The sequence below is a fragment of the Mixophyes fleayi genome, chromosome 7 (genome assembly GCF_038048845.1).
Source record: "Mixophyes fleayi isolate aMixFle1 chromosome 7, aMixFle1.hap1, whole genome shotgun sequence".
Taxonomy (NCBI): domain Eukaryota; kingdom Metazoa; phylum Chordata; class Amphibia; order Anura; family Limnodynastidae; genus Mixophyes; species Mixophyes fleayi.
In genome coordinates this window covers 11,419,025-11,440,554 of record NC_134408.1, presented here as the reverse complement: position 1 = coordinate 11,440,554, position 21,530 = coordinate 11,419,025, and the positions used below count along the sequence as shown (strand labels likewise).

The window sequence follows — 21,530 nt, the reverse complement described above, 5'->3', positions numbered from 1 at the left end:
TTAAAACAACAGCAATGTCTCCCTAAAAATATCCAACTTCAGGCCATGACTGTAGTTCCACTCTATTAATCTGATATAATAGGTCAGCCTGTCACAATCGCACTTTTTCTTGCTCTATGGAAGCTCTGTGAGCAGCATTAAAAGAAAATCCCTGAGAGAAAATATGACCCAGATGACAGCACTGTACTAGAAAGTAACCCTCTGAGAGCTGATCATACAGAGCCATTAAACTGCTAAGGTCGTATTTTCTTCTTATTCTTTCAAGGTCATATTTTTATTTCTCCCAATCATCCAAGAACAGGTTGGTCACAAACAATGCCTATTCCAGCATGATGGAGCACCTTGCCTTAAGGGACAAGTGATAACTAAGTGGCTCGGGGATCAAAACATCGACATTTTGGGTCCATGGCCAGAAAATTCCCCAGACCTTAATCCCATTGAGAACTTGTGGTCAATCCTCAAGAGGCGGGTTGACAAAATATACCCCACAAATTCTGACAAACTCCAAGCATTGATTAGACAAGAATGGGCGGCCGTCAGTATGTGGCCCAGAAGGTGATTGACAGCATGTCAGGGCGCATTGCAGAGGTCTTCAAAAATAAGGGTGCACACTGCAAATATTGACTCTTTGCATAAGCTTAATGTAATTGTCAATAAATGCCTTTGACACTTATGAAATGCTTGTAATTTTACTTCAGTATACCATAGCAACATCTGACAAAAAAAAAGTCTAAAAACACTGAAGCAGCAAACTTTGTGAAAACCAATATATATGTAATTCTCTTTTGGCCATGACTGTAAACCCTCCAGACTCTTAAACGCCTCAACACTGACCCTGAACAATCCTTTTTTGAGATTTGTAACTTTGAGTTCTTGCTTTGAATAGCATTACTTTATTAGATTTAATGTTTAGATATGTATGTACAAATGGATATATATCGATCAGTCACAACGTTAAAGCCAATGACAAGTGAAGTGAATAACATTGATTATCTTGTAACAATGGCACCTGTCGAGGGGTGGGATATATTAGGCAGCAAGTGAAAAGTCAGTTCTTGAAACTGATGTGTTGGAAGCAGGAAAAATGGGCAAGTGTAAGGATCTGAGCGACTTTAACATGGACCAAATTGAGATGGCTAGACGACTGGATCAGAACATCTCCAAAACGGCAGGTCTTTAGGGGTGTTCCCGGTATGCAGTGGTTAGTACCTACCAAAGGTAGTACAAGGAAGGACAACCGGTAAACTGGTGTCGGGGTCATCGGCTCCCAAGGATCACTGATGTGTGTGAGGAGCGAAGGCTAGCTCATCTGGTCCAATCCCACAGAAGAGTTACTGTAACACAATATGCTGAAAAAGAAAATGCTGGCTATGGTGGAAAGATATTAAACAATAAATATACCGCACTGGGTAAACCCAGAATCCTAGTGTAGATATTAATATTCATTCAATGTTGTCTCCATCGATGTAATGAATTAACGAGCGAGCAAAAATAATTATAATAAATACGAAATCTCTTCAACTAGGATAGGTGCTCCCACACATTATTTAGCAATAAATTAAAGGAAGAGGAGAGAAAGAATATGTGTACCGGGGCACTCTGAGGGCAAAGGACATAAAATATTTGTGTTTCAAATCTTTATTAGTAATCAAGTTGATTAGCGAAATATTAAAACAAAGACACAAAGTAAAATGATCAATGAAACAAAAATTCATACACTGTTAAAACTAGCAGTAAATTGCTAGGCTGTGCCATTCATAGGTTAAATTGGGATTACTGAGTATAGTGTTGGTAATTATTTTGTTTATCCAGTACTACAATAGTGAATCTCTTCACCACCAATCACTAGTATTCGTAATGCAAGTTAGTGCCTCTATTAGATATAAAGGCTATGTTAGACTTGCTAAGTGATATAATCAAAATTAGTTGTGAGCAGCCATATGTTATGTTATCAGATAGTATCACTAGGGGTTTTCAGCTAGTGAGTGTAATTATATTGGAAATTAACCTCATTAGGTACTGCTACTGATATGTGGTAATACTTTTTATTTATAAAGTGATACTAATATCACTTGATTACTTGATTACTAATATAGATTTGAAACACAAATATTTTATGTCCTTTGCCCTCAGAGTGCCCCGGTACACATATTCTTTCTATCCTCTTCTGTTTATTTATGGTGGCAAGGCGTCAGAGCACAGAAGCTTGTTGCGTATGGGGCTGGGTAGCCGCGCACCGCTCAGAGTATCCATGCACCGCCAAAAGCACCTACAATGGGCATGTGAGTGCCAGAACTCGACCATGGAGCAATGGAAAAAGGTGGCCTGGTCTCATAAATTACGTATTCTTTTACAGCATGTAGACGGCAGGGTGCTGTGTTTTGTTTACCTGGGGAAGAGATGGCACCAAAATGCAGTATGGGAAAAAGGTAAGCCGGCATAGGCAGTGTGATGCTCTGGGCACTGTTTTCCTGGGAAAACTTCGGTGATGTGGATGTTACTTTGACATGTACCAGCTATCTAAACATTGTTGCAGACTAAGTATATCCCTTCATGGCAACAGTATGCCCTGATGACAGTGGTCTCGTTCAGCAGGATAATGCGTATATCCACACTTCAATAATTGTTCAGGCATGGCTTGAGGAACATGACAAAGAGTTTAAGGTGTTGACCTTCAAATTCTCCAGATCTCAATCTGATCACATATCTGTGGGATGTGCTGGAAAAGCAAGTCAGACCCATGGTGGTGCCACCTCACAGCTTACAGTACTTAAAGGATCTGCTGTTAATGTCTTGGCACTAGAGATGCTCAGGCTCGGTTCCCCGAGAACTGAACACACCCAAACTTAGCATATACGAGTACCGAGCCGAGCCGGCTTGGTACTTTCGCACTTTTTCGGAATTGAAAACAAGGCAAAACGTCATCGTTACATCATCTGATCTCACAAGTTTTGGATTCTATAAGTACAGCCCTCCATGGCCATTCAGTGCCATTTCACACAGGGACACAGAAGGGGTAGCACAGTCTGCAGAGCAGTTGGGCAGCAATATAGGTAGAATAGAAAGAGGGGGGGTACAGTGACAATCAGTAGAGCTCCATTGCTCAAAATTGCTTGCCAATTGTCATTGCTGAAATAGAATTAATAGGGAGGCTTGATCTTCTAGATCTGCAGTCCCATAATGTACAGTGTTATATAGGTAACACACAAAGAGGAGAGCTCCATTGCTCCATTGCTAATTGTCATTGCTGAAATAAAAATACTAGGTCTGGCAGGCTTTTCTTCTGACTTTGCAATCAAAGTGTATGGTGTTATTGAAATGGATTCACAGCAGTACACAGAAGAGCAGGAGCACCAAGCAGCTGCTGGCACCAGTCATGATGATAGTAATCCCTCTACGTCATCTGGTATAGCCTATGTAAAAGTGCATAGTGTTTTAAGTCAGGGAAACAAAAATGTAATAAAACACCTTTTACCTTGGTCAAGAAAAAAAGACCTGTAATCCAAACAAAGTTATCTGCAGAAAAAAATAAAATTGCCAACATGCCATTCTACACACGTAGTGGCAAAGAAAGAATGAGGCTTTCGCCTTTCTCTATGAGTGCGACTTCTGCAACTGTCATTGAGGCATCTTCTTGTAAGGTCAGTCGTGACCAAGCAAGACCTTGTCATTCGGACTCCAAAAGTGGTGTCCAAATACTTTTACGTGTAAAAGCCAAGCTGGAAGAAAACAGTAAAGCATTCAAGTAAAATGTATGTTCAGATTCATAAATGACACAAATCCAGGTGGAGAGTCAATCCATGAGTGCTATGTGTAATTGTAACCATTCTGATAGTGTACGCATAAAGAAGGCCTCCTTCAACATTTCTGCTGATGTGTGCCTGAACAGCCCAAGTGTAGCTGGTTATACACCAATTGAGGATGCCACTTTGGAATTAGAACAGGATAAGGGGGATATTTGTGTTGCCGACGAGGGCGTTAATGAGGATGTTGATGAGGATGATGTTGTTTGTGTAAGTCATGCACGGTGGAAGCAGTTCTGGCACGTGATAAGAAAAAGGCCATTGTCATGCCTGGGCATAAGACTAAAAAATCCACTTTTTATGTGTGGAATTATTTTTACCCAAATCCTGACAACAGTTGTCTAGCCATTTGTAGCGTATGTAAAGCCACAGTCAGTTGAGGAAGAGACCTTAACCATCTAGGAACCTCATCCATCTTACGCCATTTTAGTCGAGTTCATGGCAAGGTGTTGGGAAAATCAGAAACTTATGGTAAAAAAATAACAACAAGCAGTCGTCCATCATCAGCTAGGTCCCTTCTCTCACCTACATCCCGAGACCTGCAATCTACACCCACAACACCGTCCTCATTAATATCCTCAGTAGCAATAAGTGTTAGTCCTGCATCCAAGTTGCTAAGGCTAGATGACTCCTCCACTATCCAGGATTCCTCAGAAGAATTCTTGAGCATTAGTCTGCTGCTGCTGCTGCTGGTGAATCTTCATCCCAGAAGCAGACCAAGAAGAAGACTACTAGTAGTTTACAACAATTGACTGTTAAACAATCCTTTGCAAGAGGAAGCAAGTATGAAAGCTGTCACCCAGTCGCAAAGCGGATAACAGACGCCATGGCGACTATGCTAGTATTAGATCTGCGTTCAATATCCACTATTAATGCAGCTGTTTTTAGACAGTTACTTGAGGTCTTGTGTCCCCGTTACCAATTCCATCACAACACTATTTCAGTAGAAAAGCTATTCCTCACCTCTACCAGAAGGTTCAGAAAAATGTAATTATTGGGCTACAAAATGTCATTCTACCCATTGTACACTTAACCACAGATATGTGGACAAGCGGAACTGGACAAACTAAAGATTATATGACTGGCAGGCCACTGGGTTGGTGATTCGCCTTCACCAGCATGAACAGCAGCAGCATGTACCCAAGTACGTCACATTTGTCAGAGGCAGGCTATTCTGTGTATCACCGGCTTCTCTAAGAGGCATACAGCTGACAATCTGTTACAAAAACTATGGGATGTCATTGCAAGATGGATTATCCTGCTTGGACACTCCTCAGGATATGTCATTTCTGACAACGCCACCAATTTTGTGAGAGAATTGCAGCTGGGTGAATTCCATCACCCTGTTTTGCTCACACAATAAACTTGGTGGTGCAGAAAAATGACAGGGATCTGCGAGATGCTGTCTGTGACCCGTAAAATATCTGGACATTTACGGCATTCGGCAACAGCGTGTAGGAGATTGCAGCAGCTTCAACAGCAATTTAATTTGCCCTGCCACCAACTGAAGGAAGCGGTGGTGACAAGGTGGAATTCCACCCTGTATATGCTTTGACAGATGGAGGAACAGCGAAAAGCCATCCACGCTTACTCCACAAACCATGACATTGGGAAAGGAGGGGGGTGGATTTTAGTCAAGCGCAGTGGAGAATACTTTCCGTGTTGTGCAAGGTGATGAAACCATTCGAAGTAGTCACCTGTGAAGTGAGTTCAGACACTGCTAGCTTGAGTCAAGTGATTCCCTTAATTAGACTTTTGGAAAAGCAGCTTGAGAAACTGAAGGAGATGAAACAAAACAATTACGCTAAGTGTGTCGTACTTGTAGAACAAGTACTTCATTCGCATCACCAGGATCCAAGAGTTATCAAAATCTTGAAATCGGATCATTACATTTTGGTGACTGTGCTTCATCCTCGGTTTAAAAACTATGTATTCTCTTTGTTTCCAACTGACCCAGATCTGAGGAGATGCAAGGAGCTCCTGGTGAGCAAGATGACAGCTCCAGTTTTACGTGACAGTACGGCGTCTCCTCCTTCAGTTTCACACTCAACTGCTGCTAGGGAAGAACTTAGCTTTCTCAAGAGACCCAGAGATGATGCAGATGACTCAGCACCACATTTTGACATATGGTCTGGTCTAAAAGAATTGACAAAAAAACGTGACACCTCTGCCGTAGCTCCACCTGATCCTACTATCAACATCCAAAGGATGGCGGAGTATTATTTTCATGACAGCATAGAAATAGACACATCAGACAGTCCCTTTACATACTGGGAGGAAAACAAGGGGATTTAGAGATACATGTACCAACTCGCTTTGCACTGCCTAAGCTGCCCACCCTCCAGTGTGTACTTTGAAAGTTTTCAGCAGAGCAGGGAACCTTGTCAGCGATCGGCGTAGGAGATTACTTTCTTAAAATGTGGAAAAGATGATGTTCATAAAAATGAACTTCAAGTTCCACGAGGAAGGCCTTTCCCGCCAATTACATCAAAATACTGAGATTTCTGTAATGGTGGATTCCAGAGGAGATGAATTAATAATGTGAGGATGATGTACACACTGATGAGGGTGAGGATGAGGCTGATGATGATGACAACAACATCTTGCCACAGTAGAGTTCATTAACAGCACTGTTACCTTAGGTGCCTTAAGCCCATTGTTACATTGTTTTGTGGTTGCCCATACAAACAAAGCAGTTCAGCCACAATGAATGGCACTTTTGTGGCTGAAGTGCTGGGATTGTTAAAGTGTGCATGTCCTTTTTAAGATCCACCATAAGGGTGGGTGGAAGGGCCCAAGGACAATTCAATCTTGCACCACTGTTATATTATATTATTCAGCATTTAGCAATAGTAAATATACATATTAGAATGTATATGATTTTAATCAACAATTGTGATGGAAGCTATAGACTATTAATAATAATAATGATGTTTTAAAATAAATATGATTTTATACGATTTTTATTATATGGTAGATTTGTTGGTCATATTATTAATTATTACAATATTATTATCAAATTATCTTTTGTATACTCCATGATGCTTTTGATATTGATTCTTCAGCAATTCTCAGCTCCCAGGAGAGGTAAGGTTTAATTCACAACTTTGCTGGGCCAGTCTCTGGGCATTTGCACATGCATGAGCCAGCCAGCAAACTCACGCACAAGAATTTATAAAAATATATGAAAAAACATTTTAAAAAACGAAAAAGAAAACATAAAGGAAACAATACAGAAAACATAGGCTTCGTCATGTAAAGACAGTGCTTTCACTTTCGGTAATCTTTTCTTGTATAGGTGATATGAATATAAGCCCTATACAAGTGAGGGTGAAAACTGCAATGAGGCCTTTCACCCTATGATTAATATGCCCCTAAATGTGAGAGCAACAAATTAACTTGATAAAATGCGTTGAGGACACAGAGTAATAGTATAACACAATCAGGTTTCCATAATATGAAAGCGTCCACGTGTCACAGAGTGATCGGCAAAACAGAGGGAGAGAGGAAGGGTGACCACAGCCGCCGGTGAATGAATATACACTGGGACAAGGGCATATATCATCATACATGGTTTTAATCATCTAAGTTACTACAATTTATTTAAAAAACACTTTCTAATTTTGGATCTCTCCATGTTTTCTCCTATTGGGACTAAATGGGTGAGAAGCTGATAGTGAATGTGAGTGTCTACCGGTCATTCTTAAAGAACTGATAAGATTATTAGACTTTTTCTGGACCATTCCACGAGCTGGGAGATTTGGGCTTTTATTTGGATTGTCCTCAATTAATGTTGTATTTACTGTAGATTTTACACATTGCTGACTGATGGTAAGGAAATCAGCTCCAATCTATAATAATTAGTGGATATGTAATTCCACATCTTAGAATTGGGTGCTTTTGGGTGATTTTTACTCTGCTGAGCAAAATTGCTGTTTATTACCATTCATATGAATAAGGTAATGTATGTCAATGGGAGCAAAAAGTCCTTTTAAATGTATTTCCAAATTAAATGAATGGGAAAAGCTCAGCCAATCACAAGCAATGCTCACATGCATACATTAGAATTCTGAGTGCGGATTATTTATTTATTAATTATGTGTAACTTGTTCCCAGAGGATTGTATTGTTGTACAATGTTTTCAACTTGGCAGTAATTTTATCACAATGGTTCCCTGGTGATCCAAGCTACACAGTTACCAGTGTCACAGTCTGACCTATGAAACCAGGGATTTGTATACGACTAGATACTCACCTCATTAATCTTACAACAATATTCTGTATATTTGAAGTTGGATACAAAGAATCTTAATGATACCTATAAGATGACTAATTATTGTAACAAATAAATTACTTTCTTATCAGAATTCTACCTGATCTTACATATATTTTTGGTATGAGTTTGCCAAGATTGTCCTAGGAAGGAACATATGGTCTTATAGAATATTTGGCACCGATGTAGACTTGTATAAGTGTATAACAATACATCGCCTCACCTGGACCCCGTACAGATATCTCCCTGTATTCTGGCTCTTCCATGGTTCCCTGTTTCCAGGTCACTCTCACTGGGGTTATCAGGAGCGTTACAGGAATGTTACACTTAGTGTTACTGGTAAATGTCCCATCTGAATTCTCACTGACTGTTTCCTCTGATTGTATCTTCTCTGTGTGTCCACAGGTCCAAGTGACCGATATGTCTTTAGGATAAAAGTTCAAGAGACTTAAAGATCCCATCAAATCTCCTGAATCACTGATGGACAGTTGTATAGGCTGCTGGAGTTTGGGTTCTACTGAAATAGAGAAATATAACACAAAAATATAATAAACATAAAAGCGTAATATACATGGTCATGTGTGGTTTACTCAAATTAGCATGTTGCTGATGGATACGGCAGAACTTGATAGCTCAGATCTAATTAGAAAAGAAGTTGGATAAATGAACTTTGCTTCATCTTCCCAAGTCAGTATGTCATGTCACTGCCCCTGTCACATGCAGCCCTGTCCTCGCTAACACATTTCTCATCTCCTGATATACTCTGTGCTGCTGGGGGACCCTGCTCCTTCCACTATATAACTCTCAGTCTGTGGCTTCCTGCTGCCTCCATTCCTCTCCTCACATCATGTCACTGACCCTGTCACATGCAGCCCTGTCCTCGCTAACACATTTCTCATCTCCTGATATACTCTTTGCTGCTGGGGACCCTGCTCTTTAAACTATCTAACTCTCAGTCTGTGGCTTCCTGCTGCCTCCATTCCTCTCCTCACATCATGTCACTGCTCCTGTCACATGCAGCCCTGTCCTCACTAACACATCACTCATCTCCTGATATACTCTGTGCTGCTGGGGACCCTGCTCCTTCCACTATCTAACTCTCAGTCTGTGTCTTCCTGTTGCCTCCATTCTCCTTCTCACATCATGTCACTGCCCCTGTCACATGCAGCCCTGTCCTCACTAACACATCACTCATCTCCTGATATACTCTGTGCTGCTGGGGGACCCTGCTCCTTCCACTATATAACTCTCAGTCTGTGGCTTCCTGCTGCCTCCATTCCTCTCCTCACATCATGTCACTGCCCCTGTCACATGTAACCCTGTCTTCACTAACACATCACTCATCTCCTGATATACTCTGTGCTGCTGGGGACCCTGCTCCTTCCACTATCTAACTCTCAGTCTGTGTCTTCCTGTTGCCTCCATTCTCCTTCTCACATCATGTCACTGCCCCTGTCACATGCAGCCCTGCCCACTGACAGAATCAAACAAGTGGTCAAGTCACCCGTGTAAATGACACGAATATAACCTTCATTGATATTTATATTACAAGTTGTGAGTTGTAAATATCTGTAGGTATGTGTTTCATCTAACGCAGTGGTTCCCAAACTTTTTCAGTTCGCGGCACCCTTAGAGTCTCCATAATTTTTTCAAGGCACCCCAACAAAATAATTACCTACCAGTCCCATTTTATAAAGTAGTTGGGTCAAAATAACGTAATAAATATTTATGTCAGGACAGAAATACTTAGTAAGTTGTTTGCAAAAATAATACACATAAATCCAAGGGAAAATAGTATTTTTATATATTTTTTTCAATTATATTTCTGTCAAAGAATAATTTACAGCTATTATTAAGAGGAATAAGATCAAACAAAATAAAACAACAACTTGTACAAAACTGTGTGCCCTCCACCCATACACTCTGTGCCCCCTTCATCCACACACTCTGTGCCATCCTTCATTCTTTTGCACCTCCATTGCTGTTTCCTATCACCATTTCCCCTCTGTTTCTTTACTTACCATACTTGGCCTTCTTTCTTCTATTTCTTCTGTCTTTTCTTCTGTTTTCTTAGCCCGGGACTCAGCATCCTCCTGTCGCTTCTCACTGAATATGTCGGGCATGATGACTTCACATTCAGTGAGGAGGGAGGAGGATGCTTGGTCCCGGGCGCTGCCAGATTGGTGAGTATTTTTCTTTTTTTAATTTCCTTGCCACGGCGGCACTCCTGTGACAGCGCCGTGGCACCCCTGGGAGCCACGACACACACTTTGGGAACCGCTGATCTAACGTATAGCTATGTTCAATGCAAAAATGTGGCCATAAGTCAGAAACTTGCACCAGGCCTATGGGGAACACAAGATACCCTTCCAAAGTGGTGTATTTCAAATTACATGTGACAGAAAACCAAACCCATCTTTACATCCACACTGTACTGCACTTACACCTGAACACCCCTGATTCAGCTCTCCACGTAAAAAAGAACCACAAGTATAAGATACGCTCAACTCAAAATACGTTGTGCGCACTGTAACGCATTTGGGCTGTTACTGCAATTGGTAAATGTTGCTGTACTAGAAATAAGTACAACAATCTCTGCCTCTATATAAACAGTCCTCTTGTTCATGTTCATATAGAATAATAGTAGGAACACTGTAACACCCATAAAGGAAAAGAATATAGAGAAGTAAAGCTCAGTGTGTGAGCATTTCAGACGGATTTTCACAAGTACAGTGGGTTACAATGATAGTTTTAGGATACATATATAGTTACATCCATTTTCACAATATAACAATGCATGTGACCTATAGAGACACAAACACATTACATTTTAACTCATACAGACATATGCTATGGGGCCTATTTATGAGAAACTTCTGTGCCTAAAATCCTGCAAAAACATCAGTTTTCGCAGGATTATGGAAAAAATAAGCATCGGACCTTTTTATTAATACTCTGATGCTTAAGATATTGGAGATCTCTTGGGTGTTCACTAAACTTTCAATTACTACTGTCGTCCCCATAGTTCTCTATGGAGACAGAAAAACACAGTTATGTATTAAGCTTGTCCTCAGTGGCTAACACCATCTGAGGATACTGTATAACTGAAGTTTGTCCGAAAGTGAACTTTTCAATCTGCACATGTACAGTCTTTAAGACACGTATGTGCAGTACACAGAGGCAGGGTCAGGGCCGATAAGGAAGTATTTCAATGCTGTAATTACCTCATACTTGCCGACTTTCTCCCATTGCCTTCCGGGAGCTGCTGTGGGTGAGGTGGGCGTGTGGGGGAGCAGGGCTCCAAAATCGCGTCATTCCCGGAGAATCGTGGTATTTTGGCCCTAATTCTGTAGATGCGGGATTTTGCCATACTCCCCCGGGAGTCCGGGAAACTCACCCAAAATGCGGGAGTCTCCCGGACATTCTGGGAGAGTTGGCAAGTATGAATTACCTTACACATTGCGCCTGAACAATCATTGCTTTTCACTGCAATGAGAAATGGTAATTAATGGGCAGAAAAATTTGAAATTTTGCCTAGGGCGCTGAGAACCCTAGCACCAGCCCTGAGTGGGACATACCTCCCAACTGTCCTAAGGGAAACAGTGACCCAAGTTCGGGACTTTCCCACCAGATTCAGGACAGTTGGCAAACTGTCCTGCTCTCTCCTACCTGTTCATCACTTTTACCACTTGTGGCTGCTGGTTCTTTTAGCTGACTCCAACCAGTCCCAGTGTTAAATCAATAGCACCCAAGTTTTATAATTAGGCCTCCCTCCAGCCACAACATTAAAATAATAATATTCACATTTGCTAAATAGATCTCTTTCCCTCCAACCAACCCTGACATTAGATAGTAAACACATTTAATATATAAACATATTTCCCTCCCTCCAAACAGCCCCAGCAATAATTTAAATAGCAATTACATTTAACAAATATTACCATTTCCCACAACAATCACAGGCATTAAATAATACATAATCACATTAATAAATAGACCTCATTTTCCACAAATAGCCCACAATCAATAAATAGCTCCCAAACCACCCCAGCATTAAATTAAAGGTCCAATTAAAGAATTAAAAATTCATAGGCCTCACTATTAAATTAAATTGCCCCACCATCACTCTCCAAATAAAATAGCACCCAATAATTAGCCCCCACCTGCACTCCACAATTAAATTAATAGCCTACCTCCCACATTATATTAAGACCCCCCTCTCTCCCACACTACATTCATTTACTGCCCTCCCCCCCCACTACATTCATTTACTAGTCCCCCACACACAAACACACACTACATTAATTTGCTGACCCCACCTTCCCCTACACACACACACACACACACACACACACACACACACACACACTACATTCATTTACTGGTCCCCCCCAAACACACACACTGCATTCATATGCTGCCCCCTCACACACACACTACATTCATATGCTGCCCCCTCACACACACACTACATTAATAGACTGTGCCCACACACTACATTAACATAGCACACACAAATAACACTTACCTCGTTCCAACGCTGCCGCGCGCTGTCTGCATCACTTCACATATGTTACGGCATCTGTCATGTGGTGCACGTCCCATGTGACACAAGAGCTCTCAGTGATAGGCCAATATTTGGCAGTAGAGACTTGGGCACCGGCCCAAAAGACACTTTATTCTGACCGGCCTGGAGGGCACATGCCCCCCTGCCCCCGGTTATGTACATAGAAAAGGTTCTCAGTGACCCTGTACATTTATATCATGTTACTCAGATCATACAGTGAGTGGGATTCACAAAATTAACTTTATTTTTTACATTTGTTTCAACGAATGTTGTATCAATTTCTTCTTAAAGGTTGATTTCGCAAGCAATTAAATAATATATTACCTACCCAAAGTCAGTTCGGGATTTTATTATTATATATTCTTTATTTCCAACAAAATCTAATACTTCTTTTTTCCTGAGTTAACTTGAAAGATACAGAGGGAACAGCCATTGATATAACTATTTATTAAATCATTCATTAGTTCAATAACATCAATGATAACGGTAAATAACATCTTTTAAAAAAAAAATGCAGCAAAATTAGCATTTAACTAACAAAACAGTGTACATAACTCTGAATATAATATTAATAATATTAATAAGGATTGCAGAAGAAATAAAAGTGATGCATTATGTTCCTTCTTTGTAAAAATCCATTATATATATATATATATATATATATATATATATATATATAATATATATATATATATATATATATATATATATATATATATATATATATATATATATATATATATATATATACACATACATATATATACACACACACACAAGTTAACCCGTGCATGATACTCATGCATTCTAGTCAAATCAAGCTACTTAAGGTGTTAAAAAGGTTCTTGTCATGCATTTGGGCCATAGCCCAGGCCTCCTCAGGGGAAGAGCGTTACTTCCCGACGCAAGCGCCCTTTTTTAACGTGGTTTTGTCCACATGTCACCACCTCATCATTCTTCTCCATCACCTCATCCTTCATTTTCATCGCCACATCTATCCAGATGTCTATCCAGACACAGGGATCTCTCTCAGCAGTCCTGAGTATCACACTCCTCTCACTCTGTCACCCCCGGCAACCACCAACCACTCCCCACTGTCACCCCCGGCAACCACCAACCACTCCCAACTGTCACTTCTCCTTCAAGAAATATATATATTATTTTTTTAAAAATCTTTATAAACACTTTTAACAATTAACAAATGAAATTAACAAATTAAAAACATCTTAGTATACCAAATTTCAGCCCTTTCTGAATTTTTTTTTACACACACACTAAGAATTTAGTAGGTCAGTGTATAACTCCGCCCAGCAGGTGGCGCTGCAGCTTGGTTTTATTTTTTCCACACACACAGACAGACTAACACACGCCACTAGACATTTATAATATATATATATATATATATATATATATATATATATATATCTTGATAAATTGTATAATAACACCGAGCATCACAACCATTAATGACTTATTCCTCACTTACATGAGGCAGAAAACAACCATGAAGGGTTATGTGAGTAACATCCCCAAGTAGCCGGAGTTATCCAAAGGTGGAAACTCCTCTAACCCTTCTTCAAATCTGGCGATATACAGTTAATACAACAATTTTCCCCAGTGACACTTACATTTTATATCACTTTTCTCACTATCCCATTCTCTATGTATCGGATGTTTCAGCTTCTGATGAGTAACCACAGCTCGGACTATATACGGCTCATTTACAATGACCTTGTCTCTCAGGGTCTCACAGCTGCTGGTGACATTAAAGGTCCCATCCTGGTTCTCTTCCATGATAACAGTAGATTCCAGGGTCTTGTGCTTTGTACTTGAAGGTGGTTGGATCACTGTCCAACATACTGAGATATCTTTAGGGTAAAAATGATCCACGTTCATACTGAGACGGCCGTCTGTGGAGCAAACTATATTTCTCGCCTTTGGAAGCCCTGTAACAAACAAAAAAAAATCTACCCATAGTTCACTTAATACAGACAAAGACATCCGACAATGGAATCACTGCGGATAACAAACTTTATTATTATTGCAAATCAGTGGTATGGAAAAAAACAACAGTGCAATAAGCTAATCCTGTATTTAAATATTTGCAGGAAATCTTCAGGAACTTATTTTGATTATATTTATTTCTTTAAGTTGTATGCAGGTCATCAATTTCAGCTGGACTTACTTAAAAATATAGGATCACTGATTTATATTATTTATTGCTGTGCAACAATTATATACCATAGATCATTCCTGATTAGAAATTAGGATAATATAGGCCACGCCCCCAATGCCATGTTACACACAAACACTTTTAGCTCCTTTTTATTGGCTGACAACCTTTTCCTCCTGTTCTATTTAAATGTTGATCTGGATTGCCAGTCATTTTAATCCCACAAACTGCAATATGGACCAGTCTAACATGCCCACTTTGTATGTGTATCAGAAGCTTAACCAACCTGCTGTGATAAATGTTATACAGATAATCTTACGTAGGAATACAGGTGTAATTACAGGGAACATGCTGCTTGGGGCGTAAAGAGCTAAATCATTCTTCCAGGACTCACTTCTCTGACCTGTGCAGACATTTGTTTGTCAACAGACATCTAAGTTTATTAGAATCAAAGGGCTCTAATGTACATAGAGAGCCAGTGCTACATTTTTTGTGCAGAGAGGCACCATATGTAAGATTTACAGAGCTGAGCTACCCTCCATCATCTCAGAGGTGACAAAGGATTTTATTGTAGAGAGGACAGGAGGAAGCAGCACAAGCTGCATGCATGTACCCAACTCCTCCTCTGATATGCTCCGGTGCCACAGATAGTACTTGTCTCGTTACCTGCAGTCCATTCATCTAGAAACTGCCATGTTCCAGCATCAGACATTCTCCAGTTCATTCATTCAGCTATATTCAGATCTGTGCAGGTGCAGCCTATTGCACTTCAGGACCTCCTCCCTCTTTTTCATTGTCTAAGCACTTCTGGAGCACTATTTAAACCTCCTGGTTTCACCTGTCTGATGCCTGTTCTTCAAGCTCACTTCCTGAAGCCTGTCGTTCTGGTTCCTGTTCTCCTTCTGGTTTGCCTGTGTTCCAGTCTGCTCTCAGTTTGTGGTCTGTGCTAAACCATCGCTGTTCCATATTCCAGTACCTCTCTTACCATCTCCAGTGTACTTCATTGTGACAGCTCCGGTACTCTCATCGCTACCACTCAGCCGCTACTACATCTGTGACTCATCAGCTGTTTCCACGAGTTACCTCCGTTACTCCAGTCTGCTCTCAGTCTCTGGTCGTGTTGAACTATTGCTGCTCCAGTACTTCGATTACCATCTCCAGAGTACTTCATAGTGACAGTCTCTGTCCTCTCGTTGTATACCACAGAGCACCTATTCTCCTAGTGACTCATTGGCTGCTGACCATCAGCCTATATTATTGTTGTGCCTGTATTTATACCACTCATCTGTGGACTCCATCGTCTCCATCCACTTCACCTGGCTCCCCCACATCGTTCTGCTGTACACTCACTAACGGGACCGCGACCTGCAGACTTGGTGCAGCTAAGACCATACCTCCTTGCAGGAGTTCCTGGTGAAAACCACCTGTCTGTTAGATTCCGCGCCCGTGGGTGGGCCTAGCCATGTTCAGCAGAGCCTAGGGATCAATTTCCTGTAAGCCAACCGTGACATCCTCAAACCAAAGTGCGGTACAAAGGAAAATATGGAGGAAAGAGTAGAAATACACAGCTGTTGCCTCCATATTTTCCTCGATACATATACCCCTTTTTCCTCTGATATTGGGAATTAAAACAAAAATTTCAGTTACTTACATTTCCTCTTGTACCTAATGAGAAGTACCACAATGATTATAGTTCCCAATGCACAAACCAGCACAATAGCAACAATCACAACATGAACTTTGTATCTCGCTGTCAGATCTGAAAAAAACAAACAACATATGAGAAATGCAGATTGCTCATTGTACAGTGTGCAGGTGGTGATGTATGTATGTAGTATGGTGATAGTTAGTGATGGTACAATGTCTCAGGTACACAGCCTATACCACTTATTATGTCTTGTCCTGTGAAATTTCATTATATTACATGCACAATGGGCATGAGTCATTAAGGAAAGTAAGGTAAAAAAGGAGTACGTTTTCTCCTGGACAAACCATGTTACAATGCAATGGGTGCAAATTAGTTTATTATTTAGCACATAAGGAAATACTATCTGATTTTTCATGTAGCACATAGATACATGATAGCTTTATTTGTACACTGACATTTAAAGTTGATCTAGGACATGCCCTACTCCAACTATAAATCTGCCATCACATTTTAAATGTACCTCCCACTGTAACATGGTTTATCCAAGGTGCAAAGCACACTATTTTTGCTTTCCTTTCTTTAATGAATCAGGCCCAATATGTATAAACTCCTTTAAATTCTGATATTCTCTGACCAGTATAAAGGTCCTCAGCCTACAGCCTTGTGCTCTTATGTGGTCACATGACTACTTGGTGATATCTAATATCTATATCATCAGCAGAGAGGATGTTATCCCATATATAATGAGATTTTCTGAGCTTGAATAACTGCTAAATATCCGTAATTTAATGTAAATTCCCCCATAATCCCCTCTGTATTATATTAAGTGTATGTAAATAACGAAAAGTAGGAGAATATTGTAGAATGTTAGGAGGGAGCAGGAAGGGGATGATATTTTATATAAATGAAATATAAAAGCGACATTTGAGATGGGCACCTTTCTAGTGGTCAGTACTGATCCTTTAAAGCAGGAAATAGATTCAGGTTTAAAGATGACAAGATTGGACAAGAAACATGTATAGTACCTCAAAATATTGGAAACTAAAGGTAAAAATGTCTTCTGCGGCTCTGAGTTTTGTTTGGTTCTGATGTTTTATATAATTAAACATAAATATTGGTTAGCACTTCTGCCTCACAGCACTAGGGTCATAAGTTCAATTCCCGACCATGGCCTTATCTGTGTGAAGTTTGTATGTTCTGCCTGTGTTTGCGTGGGTTTCCTCCGGGTGCTCCGGTTTCCTCCCACACTCCAAAAACATACTGGTAGGTTAATTGGCTGCAATAAAAAAAAAAATTGACCCTATTCTCTCTCTGTCTGTGTGTATGTTAGGGAATTTAGACTGTGAGCTCCAATGGGGCAGGGACTGATGTGAGTGAGTTCTCTGTACAGCGCTGCGGAATCAGTGGCGCTATATAAATAAATGGTGATGATGATGAAATATTTGCAGACTGATCTTTGGTCTGTTCTGTGTATAAGCAAACTTGATGCATTGGGTCTTATGGTTCTTTCAAGTGAATCAGTTACCTATATGCAATATTCATAAATTAATTGGAATATATGTAGAACATTGTTTATCTTAAATATTTTTAGGAGCTACATTAATAAGGATTATTCAGTATACAGAGATATAACATACGTTTGCTCACCTTTCCATACTACCAGCAATGTTTCAACATGAGGATGGATCAGGGAGTCATGTTCCACCACACAGGAGATCTTCGTGCCCCAGTTCTCTTCTGTTGGCAGGAATTGGTAGTTCGACTCCACTGATGACCTGGTAATATTCCGGGTCTTGGTATTCTCCACCAGCATCCCGTTCAGGAGCCAATACACAGCAATGGATTCTGGGTAAAACCCGGATACTTGACAGACCAACGTCTCCTCCACATTCACCTTAAATATTGGGGAAATGATGGAAACAGACGGGGCAGCTGCAAATGTGACACATAAGTCATTGTAATACTTTGTTGAGTATATTTGTATATATAAGTGTGGTTGATAAAACTATTGCACATCTACATAAGATTGTAGTTAAATAAGTTAATCCCTTCATGACCAAAACATTTCCTCCCTTCATAGCCAAGACAGTCTTAGCAGTTCTGTGATACAGATGTTTCTTTCATTGTGCTGGGACTGCCCCCTGCTGGACATCCAATTACATCACAGTACTTCCTCCTTAAATTCCTAGCTCCTCACTTTGTGCAGAGACCTGGGGCCTGATTCATTAAGGATCTTAAATGAAGAGGTATCTTATTTCAGTCTCCTGGACAAAACCATGTTATACTGCAAGGGGTGCAAACTAGTGTTCTATTTTGCACATAAGTTAAATACGGACTGTTTTTTCATGTAACACACAAATATCAACTTTAAATGTCAGTGTACAAATAAGCTATCAAGCATTTGTGTGCTACATGAAAAAACAGTCAGTATTTAACTTATGTGCAAAACAGAATACTAGTTTTGCACCCCTTGCATTGTAACGTGGTTTTGTCCAGGAGACTGAAATAAGATACCTCTTCATTTATGATCCTTAACGAATTAGGCCCCTAGTTCCCAGGAAACAAATACAACAGATCCCAGCATCCTCTTCTGATCCCCGGCTGCCAGTGCACTAGGAAAATTGTTGACACAATCTTATATATACCAGACAACTGGCTTGTTGGTAAGTACAATTTCATAAAAAATTCAAGACTTACAGATATGGGTCTCATGTGGCAGATCTGATCTGCACCATTCTGATGTATTTCTCTGTATTTCCTATTTGTGACAGACTCCACAGAAATACTTGCCTAAGGGGTTAAAACTGCAGACAGAGCACTATCAAGCCAATTACCATACAACTCTCTATCACAAACGCTAATGCTTTTCCTACACATTTTACCACAGAAAAAAACATTTTCTTTCTGTAACATATAGAACTCTTGCATCCCTCTAGGAGCTTGATCAACTCCCCGAAGGCATGTCTGGGTACAGCTAGCAATTCAGAAGCACCAACGCCCTCCCCGAAAACACTTCTGCATTCCCATACACACCTTTGACACTTATGCATTGTATCTGTTCACTGCTGATCTGCTGTAGAGATTGGCAGTGAGTGGGACATTCTCCACACATTTAGTGACAAAAGTCCTGAATGCCGGGATGGTGGGTCAATCCTTAGAATCACAAATGTCCTGCCTAAGTGGAGACCATTGGAATGTATACTAAATGCAGCGCTGTCCTGGATGATGAAGGATCCAACACTTAGTGGCTCCTGATTTATTAAAAATACAGTAAAATATGTAGACGTATTTATGTAAATACAGGTATTGTACAAAACAGAATTGACTGTAGAAAGTCTTGTAGTACTGTCTTTAATGGCCTGTCTGTGCCTTCAAATAATGATGCACATTTATGTACCTGGTGCATGGCTGAAGTGTCTGTAAACTAGGGCAAAACCTGTTGCACACAAGAGGTCTCATTAAGAAGTGGTCGTATGCCTGACTCTCAGGGGTAAAATTCCATTTTGCCTTAATGTAGATGTGCAGTAAAACAATGTGCAGTTCTGAGTCTGGCACTACTTGAACTTGTGGTTCCCTGTGAAGGGCAGACCACAGGCGAACAAGTGCAACTTATTTACAGTAAGGGTCTCCTCATGGAGATGCTACTCAAGCCCTGGTGTAAAGATTGTTTAAATAGTACTTATACTTACGTTAAATTCATTTCTCTAATTCCAAATGAGGGACACTGCTACCATTGGGGTATAGAGGGTAAATCATTTGAATTATTGAACAGTTATAACAAAAGCTCCTCCCTTATATACCCTACTGCTCAGCTTTTACTAACCAAAGACCCATAAGAGCATAAGGAACCAAACAAACAAGAAGAACTATTCTAAACCAAACATTCTAAACAAAACACACTCAACATTAACACAGAGTGTAAATGGAATCAGAGAAATGCTGTTTGATTTCAAGTGCTGTTTGCTTAAAGTGTGGAGTTAGATCCAGTAAGGAGTTGAATCCAGGAAGGGGTTTAATGTGGTAAGTGGCTAGCAAAGGTTAGTACTCTCGAGTTCACTGTAGACTATAAGAAGTTAGGTTATTCATAATAAGATGAGTGGTAGCAGACTTGATGATCTCACTGAATACAAATTTTGTCATATATATGCACACTTGGAGCAATTGTTCAAATGTTTATACCTCTGCGAGAAATGTGAGCAATTGGTCTCTTTGGAAGCCCAGGTAACTGATCTAAAGCAGACCATTGCAACATTGAGATAGATTGCCAACCTGGGGCAGAGTTTACAGCTCACCGTTGATGCGTTAGCTGAGCAGGGTGGAGCAGAGACAGAGGAGGATGCACAGGTAGGCAGCTGGGTAACAGTTACTAGGGATATCAGAGGGAGGAAGAGGCAGGGCAGTTCTGAGCTAAGCAATCCCAGCAGATTTGCTAGATTGGATGAAGACACTATGGAAGGCAGTTCAGAATTGGTAGAGTTGGGTGAGACTGCTTCCTCCAGCAACCAGGGGAAGGGTCTCTCCAGCACAGAGGGGACCAAAGCTACTCAGGGACCCAGGCAGATTGTGGTGGTAGGGGATTCAATTATTAGGAAGGTAGATAGGGCAATCTGTTACCGGGTACGTGTATGTTGAACAGTGTGTTGTCTCCCGGGTGCTCGGGCTCGGCATATTGCGTATGGGGTGGACAGATTGTTGGGAGAGGCTGGAAATGACCCGGCGGTTTTGGTGCATGTTGGCACCAATGACCGAGTTAGAGAAAGAAGGGGTGTCCTAAAGAATGATTTCAGGGACATAGGTCGCAAACTTAAGGCAAGGACATCCAAGGTAGTATTTTCGAAAATTCTACCTGTGCCATGCGGTAGTCTAGGGAGGCAGCGGGAGATAAGGGAGGTTAATGCAATGCTAAAAGATTGGTGTAGGAAGGAGAGTTTTTGATTCTTAGAGCACTGGGCTAATTTCTCAGTCAGTTGCCATGTTTATTATCGAGATGGATTGCACCTGAATGAGGAGGGGGCTGCTGTGCTAGGGGAGAGGATGGTTAGAAGGTTGGAGGTGATTTTAAACTAG

General features: G+C 40.6%; 1 protein-coding gene across 1 annotated transcript in view; it reads right to left on the bottom strand.

Annotated features, from left to right (window-relative positions):
- LOC142098453 (uncharacterized) overlaps positions 1-21,530 on the bottom strand; it is a 71,671-nt gene that overhangs the window by 21,400 nt on the left and 28,741 nt on the right. Inside the window, exons 4-7 of the mRNA XM_075181299.1 lie at positions 18,111-18,395; positions 16,467-16,574; positions 14,271-14,588; positions 8,299-8,592 (exon numbers count right to left, since the gene is read on the bottom strand). Coding sequence (XP_075037400.1) covers positions 8,299-8,592; positions 14,271-14,588; positions 16,467-16,574; positions 18,111-18,395 — 1,005 coding nt within the window. The remainder of the gene's footprint in view (positions 1-8,298; positions 8,593-14,270; positions 14,589-16,466; positions 16,575-18,110; positions 18,396-21,530) is intronic.